The sequence below is a fragment of the Carassius auratus genome, unplaced genomic scaffold, assembly GCF_003368295.1.
Source record: "Carassius auratus strain Wakin unplaced genomic scaffold, ASM336829v1 scaf_tig00029891, whole genome shotgun sequence".
Lineage (NCBI taxonomy): Eukaryota > Metazoa > Chordata > Actinopteri > Cypriniformes > Cyprinidae > Carassius > Carassius auratus.
Genome location: NW_020525808.1, coordinates 199,158 through 207,591, shown reverse-complemented (window position 1 = coordinate 207,591; position 8,434 = coordinate 199,158). Strand labels below are relative to the sequence as shown.

Below are 8,434 nucleotides of genomic sequence, written 5' to 3'. Positions count from 1 at the left end.
TAAGAAATAAAAAGAGGAAATGTCAGTACGCCTCAGTCTTGGGTGGTAATTCCGTCAGTGTCCAGTAGGTGGCAACCGTAGACAACAAGTGACACATCTGTCAGCTTCATAGCGCTTCGAATTGCACTCTTCAAATGTCATTTTTATTAAAGAAGTATTTTATCCAAGACAGTTTGGGCTCATAAAACATTAATCCAGTAGCGTTCTTTTTTTAGGATTTTTTATTTAGCAAAAATATTAGAAGAACTGGACAAAATGCAAAATAAAAACTTAAAAACAATCTGTTAGATTCTGGTCTGTTTTTCATACAAAGTTATACAATAAAAATATTGCCTTAAAAATCCCGCAAAGTCGTCATTTGCTATAATTGTATAAAATTAGAGCAAACTTTTGTACCACAAAATAAAATAAGTCCCTTACCAAAAAGTAGTACTTCAAGATTATTTAATTAAGTATACTTAAGTAAAGTTCAAGCTGACAGTTGGTTATGGTAAGGGGCAGGGGTGGTTCTAGGGTGAGTGGAAATCCGGGGCTTAGCCCAGAAAAACCCATGTATGTGTTAAATCAATGTTAAATCATTTGAATAAGTTCGGGAGTTCGTAGAGGGATCGCGAATCATTTGATTCAGTTTGGGGATCATAAATCATTTAAGCAGTTCGGGAGTTCATAGCGGGTTCGCGAATCATTTGAGTCAGTTTGGGGATCATAAATCATTTAAAGCAGTTCGGGAGTTGTAGCGGGATCTCGAATCATTTGAGTCATCTGACTCCAGTTTGGGAGTTGGAGCGGGATCGCGAATCATTTGAGTCAATTTGGGGATCATAAATCATTTAAAGCAGTTCGGGAGTTCGTAGCGGGTTCGCGAATCATTTGAGTCAGTTTGGGCATCATAAATCATTTACAGTTTTTCTCAGTCACTTTGGTGCATTTTTCAAAACAGAAATGAAATTTTCAAAACTACTTGTACAACCTACATCATCTAGTCATTAATACACATCATAAAACCAGTTTCTCATTCTTTTGAACAAGTTGCGATTGCTTTTGTACATTCATGCAATTGATTACGCACATTTATCTGCGGTTTCCTACATTATCAGTTGCTAATGTCATGTTGCTCAAAATGTATTATACAGTTTTCTGTGCAATAGTCTTACCCCCCAAAACATCTAGTCTTTAGTTCATCGTATAAGTCATTAAATGCAAAATGGTTAATCTAGTTGTCATAAACTGCCAAGCACACTTTTTATTTGTATTTTTACACACTATTATTAGATGTTTTGTCAATTTGGCATGAATAGTGCAAGTGAATCTTGACTAATGAAGAGAATGTAGATGATAAACCAATGATAAACCATTTCTCTGAAATAGCTCAAAGGTTCATCTCATGAATCTTCAGTAGGAAAGCTTATACTGTATAGACAAAGGACAACACAAGAGTTACAAATTCTGAAAATGGAATTATTTTCATCTTTGTTCCCATATTTCCTTTTCTATATCACAATGGCATTGTAAAAGTATTTTTTATTTTTTTATTTTTTTGGTCAGACCACTAGTAAAAGTGTAACTGGGAATTCTATCCAGTCTCTTTCAATCAACATCCCACAACAGTAATGTGTAAATGTGTAGTTTTGAAATGGATATATGGCATACATAAGCATATGGCATACTGTTCAATACAGTAGTTTACATCAGAACATCCCTCCACTGTTAAATTGACAACATGACTAAGCAATTTGACTGTCTTATCCGTAAACTATGACACAAGGACTTGACATTCTGATGGCACTGACATGTTCATTGACACAGATATTTATTTTTGAGAGATGAACTAAGGATTTTGAGCAAGAGACTGGCTTTTGCAGGTCATCCATTGTGTTTTGATATCTGTACGAGTTGTTTTGAGAAATGCACTTACTGTTTTGCAAATCTCAAGAATGATTAGAGAAATGTACCAAAGCGACTGAGAAAAACTGTAAAGCAGTTCGGGGGTTCGTAGGGGGATCGCGAATCATTTGATTCAATTTGGGGATCATAAATCATTTAAAGCAGTTCGGGAGTTCGTAGGGGGATCGCGAATCATTTGAGTCAATTTGGGGATCATAAATCATTTAAAGCAGTTCGGGAGTTCGTAGGGGGATCGCGAATCATTTGATTCAGTTTGGGGATCATAAATCATTTAAAGCAGTTCGGGAGTTCGTAGCGGGATCTCGAATCATTTGAGTCATCTGACTCCAGTTTGGGAGTTGGAGCAGGATCGCGAATCATTTGAGTCAGTTCGGGAGTTCATAGCAGGATCGCGAATCATTTGAGTCAGTTTGGGAATTGTGAATCATTTGAATCAGTTCGGGAGTTCGTAGCGGGTTCGCGAATCATTTGAGTCAGTTCGGGAGTTCAAAGCGGGTTCGTGAATCATTTGAGTCAGTTCGGGAGTTCGTAGCGGTTTCGCGAATCATTTGAGTCGGTTTGGGGTTCGCAAATCATAGCTGTATATGGATAGGCATTTTTAACTAATTTAGTAGCTAGTTCTAATTACGTTTTCCACGCTTGTTTAGGTGTGAAATGTGAACTCGTATTTTTTGTTTTAATGATGTTAACAGTATCATCAAGTATATTAAAAAACTAAACAAATCGTGCCTAAAAAGTGCACGCATCTAGGCTAATGTAAAGTTACATGATGAAGTTTGTGCCAAAAGGGTTCTTTCTTGTCATTATAGAACCTTTTTAGCATAAAAGGTTATTTGGAGTTGAGTAAAGAAACCTATGGTTCTATATAGAACCCCAATGATCCCTTTCTTCTAAGAGTTTGTTATCTAAGGGGCATGACATTTCCCAACCAGGCACAGAGTGGAGTCAATCACTACATGCTACATGTTGTGGAAATAAATCTCAAGACTTTTTGCCAAGATTGTGAGAGGTCACGGAAACTTCTCCAATGTACGTTAAATATTATTAATAATTAGGTATTACATATAAACTGGTAGTAAAACAAAGTGTACACGTTTTATTGGTGCGAAGGTGAGTAGCTTATATTTGTTTTGAACATCATTTTCAACAATTTTATATCACTTAATTAGAAGCATCAGAAATTAAAGTGTGTCCCATCAGGTAATGAAAAATTGTACACACACTTGGTCTTCATCCTTACTTGAACACTTTGACCAAATACAGGAAATATGTCATATATTTAGTCAAGTGATCAAGTGCAAAATAGCCTGTTGCACACCATTTACAGGAAACAAGTTGTTCAAACTGGAAACCGCAGCAAAATAGTGCACACCGGTATGAGCTTGAACTTGCCCCTATATGTTTTCTTAGTTATTTGTTTGTGCGTTCTGATCTTAGTGGTCCTATAACATCAGACGGTCCAGGAAAGAACAAAAGACGACAGTAAAGTTTAATCAGGTGAATTAGTTTACCTTAATGTGTTATGCTTTAATATGGAATTAGTGTAGCATTGTTAATAAATTGTCTGTGTTTCCACATGCAGACTAATAATCCAATATTTTAAAGATGAAGTGTGTATGTCTGTGCCATTAGCAAGAGCAAACAAAATCACAAAATAATGATTGAAATGATACTGCAAGATAATGTAATGAACCACTTCATTTTTTTTTATCAAACACATACTTGTCAAATGTAGATGATCGAGTTAGTTCTTCATATGACAATGTCTTAAATATACATTTTATATGCATGTATGAATTTACATTACAGGCCATTTTCAGAGGCCTATTGTATGTAGTATTCAAAGGCCTGTTTTCGGATAGTATTCACTGTATCCTGCTTGTAAAAAGACTGTGAAAAGTAATTAAAATCTGTCATTTTCAAGAATAGTTTAAAATGTATATTGTATTGAAATGAAAAAAGATGAAATGCCGTTTTGAAAAGCAACTGTAATTGCTACAATTCAGCAAAATACATATAGAATGCAAATATAACATAAAATTTGACAAAAACAAATTCTACTTCTCAGAGGACACATGCTGAGCACACAGTTTATTCATCGTGGAACAGGTTGTACTAAAAGAATGAAGACAAAAATAAAACAGTAAACTGTAAAATATTAAACAGTTTATCATGGCTCAAGTAATGTGATAAAAAATCCCCATATTTTTGCTCTTTTAATTCTGAGCTTATTTGTTTCATTAAAAAAATAATAATAATAAAGTACTGGTATAATTTTGTGTTGTGACAAGTTTGATCTGACTGCAGGTGCCTTACTTTAGAGTTTAAACGCAAGGCAAATTCACAGCCCAAAATTCACAATTCCTTAAAAATATATATATTATGTTTAAATTATAAGGCATGATTTTTAATATTTAGATAAGATATTATAATGAGATTAGCTAAACAAACCCATTTCAGACATCAATAATTTTAAGTGTGTTCTTTAGAGCATTACTGCATCAATTAAAAACTCCCTGAACCCCCAATCAAATATTGTCTAATTGTGTCATATTTAAAATAAAAAAAAATTAAACTAGACTTTCTTAAACTTGTTTTTACTACGGTCTTAAATCCTATTTCTTTACTCAGGAAACATATTTTGTATTAGCCCACATTAAAATAAAGGCAAATTTACCTAAAACTTACATTTGTTTGTGAAGTTGAAATCAACCCCAACATTGCTTTTAAATGCATCAGAAGATTTCTTAACTGTAGATCACAAATGGAAATCACTTCCGTGAAGTGATTCTGTAGAGTCATTTTATGAAGCAGGTTCATTAAAAAAGAGATAAAAGTAACAGGACTGATGCACGCAGTATTATTTTAAGTTATATATTAATTATTAAAACAACATTTAAAACAATCCATATTTGAGAGAGAGGGAGGGAGGGAGAGAGTGTGTGTGTGAGAGAGAGAGAGAGAGAGAGAGAGAGAGAGAGAGAGAGAGAGGTTCAGTGTGATTTTTATTAATCTTTTATGATTCAATTCATTTTTGACTAAGGGCAATGCTTGTCAAGATCTTGCAAATTAATTTATTGTAGCTTATAAAGGAACAGAAAATAGGGCATGGAACATGGTTTTGTTTTTGAGGATGGGGGATCTGAGTATCATTTATTGGTGGGTTATACTCTTTACTGATACTCATAGGTACTTTAAATCTAACCCATCTAGAAAGTTTCATTGTTTTTAGACTTAACACTCACTTGGTCTGCGATAAACAATAATATTACAATTTTCTCTGGATAATTCTATCAAGTTAAGTGATAACTCAGCAGGGAGAAAACATAGAAAATGGCTTCCACTGCAATATAGTAAAATAAATGTTATATTTGCATTAATGTTATGCTCTCAATATTTCTGCAGTGCAAGTGAAAAATATGTGCAAAAATAATTATTATTTCTCTAGTTGGTTAATGTTTAATATTTAAGTTAAATTAGATGATAGATAGATAGATAGATAGATAGATAGATAGATAGATAGATAGATAGATAGATAGATAGATAGATAGATAGATAGATAGATAGATAGATAGATAGATAGATAGATAGATAGATAGATAGATAGATAGATAGATAGATTTAATACAGTGTGTTACTTGCTGTTTTTATTTGGTTTATTGTTGTGTTTTGTAATCAGTGAAAATGGTCTCCTCTTTGTTTTCAGTGTACATTTATGCATCAAGATGAAAGTCACTGAAAATCAGTATGATAAATCTATCACAGAAGAATATGATTATTACAATATAACCTATGAAACCTCTGACATCTGTATCAAGAAAAATGCCATCCAGTTTGCGACAGCCATCACTCCAATCATTTTCTTCATCATCGTTCTGTTCAGCTGTGTGGGAAACACTCTGGTCATCTGGGTCCTTGTGAAGTATGAAAATCTGAAGTCCCTCACCAACACATTTCTGTTAAATCTGGCTCTCTCTGATCTGATTTTCACCTTTGGCCTGCCCTTCTGGGCCTACTACTACATGTATGGCTGGACTCTTGGAGATCCTGCTTGCAAAGCAGTTAACTTTGTGTTCTACACGGGATATTACAGCAGCATCATCTTCCTGACGGTTTTGACCATCCACCGCTACATGGCCGTGGTTCATCCCATGTCGGTGGTCATGTCTAGGAAGAGCGTGCACTGCTATATGACAGCAATTCTCATCTGGATCATCAGTCTTTGTGCTGCTATCCCACAAGCCAGGTTCAACTCAGTTGTGCACAACGATGCTGATGTATTCATGGATGCTCAAAACAACAGCACCACTGCAGTTCTGCTCTGTGATTTTGCTGGTCAAATTAATTGGAAATTGTCAAGTACATACAGGCAAAATTCCTTTTTCATTATTGCTTTTGTTATCTTTGCTTTTTGCTACACTGTGATCTTGGGACGGCTGCTTCGACCAACATCTCACACTAGTAGAAAAGAGGTGCATCTCATCTTCTTCATTGTGGTGTTTTTCTTCTTGGGATGGGGGCCGTACAACGTGGCCATATTTCTGGACTCTCTGATTTCATGGAATATCTCTCCTTTTACTGATTGTGAGCTGAGTAAATCTATAGACTATTTGATGTATGTCTCTCGGATGGTGGCTTTCTCACACTGCTGCCTGAACCCTGTGATTTATGGTCTTCTAAGAATTCTGTAGAAACAGCACAGAGCCTCAGAATAGACAAAGCAGGCATATTTACTATTTAGAAATGTCTATGTTTTAGCTCCCTATGCTTAAAGGGGGGGTGAAATGCTTGTTTTCACTCAATATCCTGTTAATCTTGAGTACCTATAGAGTAGTACTGCATCCTTCATAACTCCAAAAAGTCTTTAGTTTTATTATATTCATAAGAGAAAGATAGTCTGTACCGATTTTTCCCGGAAAAACACGACCTGCTCGAGGCGTGACGTGTGGGCAGAGCTAAAGAATCACGAGCGCCAGTAGTCTTTTGCGTTGAGAGCATGTGGAAGCTGTGACATTACCGTGAGGAAAAAAACATCCAAAACAAACCATGGCTAACAGTCAGATTCAGCGTTTATTTATGATCCAGAATCAGATCCAGAGGCTGAAATTTAACAAGAGCAGCAGCAGCAACGACGTCTCTATGTGGTATGTACTGAAACTGTATATATTTGCTTAGCGGTTTTGGAAAAAGTTCCACTTTATGTCGTCTTTTTTTTTTTTTTTAAGCTGTACATGTGGAAAGTGCAGTTTGATGACAACATCGCATGTTGTTTACTTGATGTGCTTACGCGCCGATAGCTAAGTTAACAACACAGAGATATTTGATATTTGATCGTGACCCTTTTTCGTTGGGACTGCATTATCCTTAAGAAATAAACGATACGCAAATCCGTCGTCAAACTGGGCCTTGTTTGTAATACAAGCATCTTTGAAATGCAGGGAACAAACAAAAACACTTGCACAACTCCGTTGATGCTCTGTAAAAATAAACTCCATCCACTGGTCCCTTAATGCTGTTATTTTTGGTAATCTGTGCAGGGTTGTCTTGCATTGGCAACCAAAAACACACTTCTTTTGTGACATTTCGCGACGCTCTCGCTCTGATCAGTGAAGTCTGTTGTGCTCTCAGTGCTCTGCTATACGTGAGCGCGCGCTCTTCCGGCAGAAGTGCCTCAGGACCCATATAAGGAGATTCCGCTCCATCTAACGTCACACAGAGCCATACTCGAAAAAAACTTTCCGAAACTTGTGACAAACCGGAAGGAGTATTTTTGGAACAGAAATACTCCTTCAAACGTACAACTTAATTTTTGAAACTTTGTCCATGTTTAGCATGGGAATCCAACTCTTTAACAGTGTAAAAAACTCAGTATGCATGAAATAGCATTTCACCCCCCCCCCCCCCCTTTAAAAAAAAACTTGCCTTGGTTGGAACATTGAATGATCATAATTTGATCACTGAAATCACATGTGAAAAGCTCTGAAAATCTGTGATACAGGAAGTTGTTTTATACATTTACTGTTAAATTTATTTGCATTGTGTATTTGCTTTTTTATTAATTAATAATTAACGCAACAAATGATGAACTAATGAATATTGTTTGAACATGTTATCTATTTACTGCATTTGTTAACTTTAAACATTCACATTATTTGTATTTTTTTAATTTGTTCAGTTGGATTAATGGATTGTAGATTAACAGCTTTATTAACAAAAAAATATTTGTTTAATTGCATAGCATATGCAATTTCTCTGATTCATTTCATATATTTGTAAATAAAACAAATAATATTGGAGAATGTTAAATGATGTGTGTGTGTGTGTGTGTTGTATGTATTTAACTTAAAACAAACTTAAAGTGAATGAATCATTATCAAATATCCCTCAATAGTTCCAATGAACCTTAGCTATTTCTCTGCAAAACTAGACCTCACTTCTGTCATTAATTGAGTAATTTAGCAGTCATAAACACCTAACCCTAACCCAACCACATCGCTGCTGGTTTCCTGATATACAGTGGTTCTGTGAT

The 8,434-nt window shown here is 35.3% G+C and overlaps 1 protein-coding gene across 1 annotated transcript; it reads left to right on the top strand.

The window, feature by feature from the left end:
- The first annotated feature begins 5,630 nt into the window (after nt 1-5,630).
- Nucleotides 5,631-6,596, top strand: LOC113079942 (chemokine XC receptor 1-like). The gene has a single exon (XM_026252182.1). The coding sequence runs from the start codon at nt 5,631-5,633 to the stop codon at nt 6,594-6,596; it is 966 nt and encodes a 321-aa protein (XP_026107967.1).
- Nucleotides 6,597-8,434: the final 1,838 nt, after the last annotated feature.

What these genes read in the sequence shown, in the direction of transcription:
- LOC113079942 (XM_026252182.1), top strand. Translation starts at nt 5,631, where the DNA reads ATGAAAGTCACTGAAAATCAGTATGATAAATCTATCACAGAAGAATAT.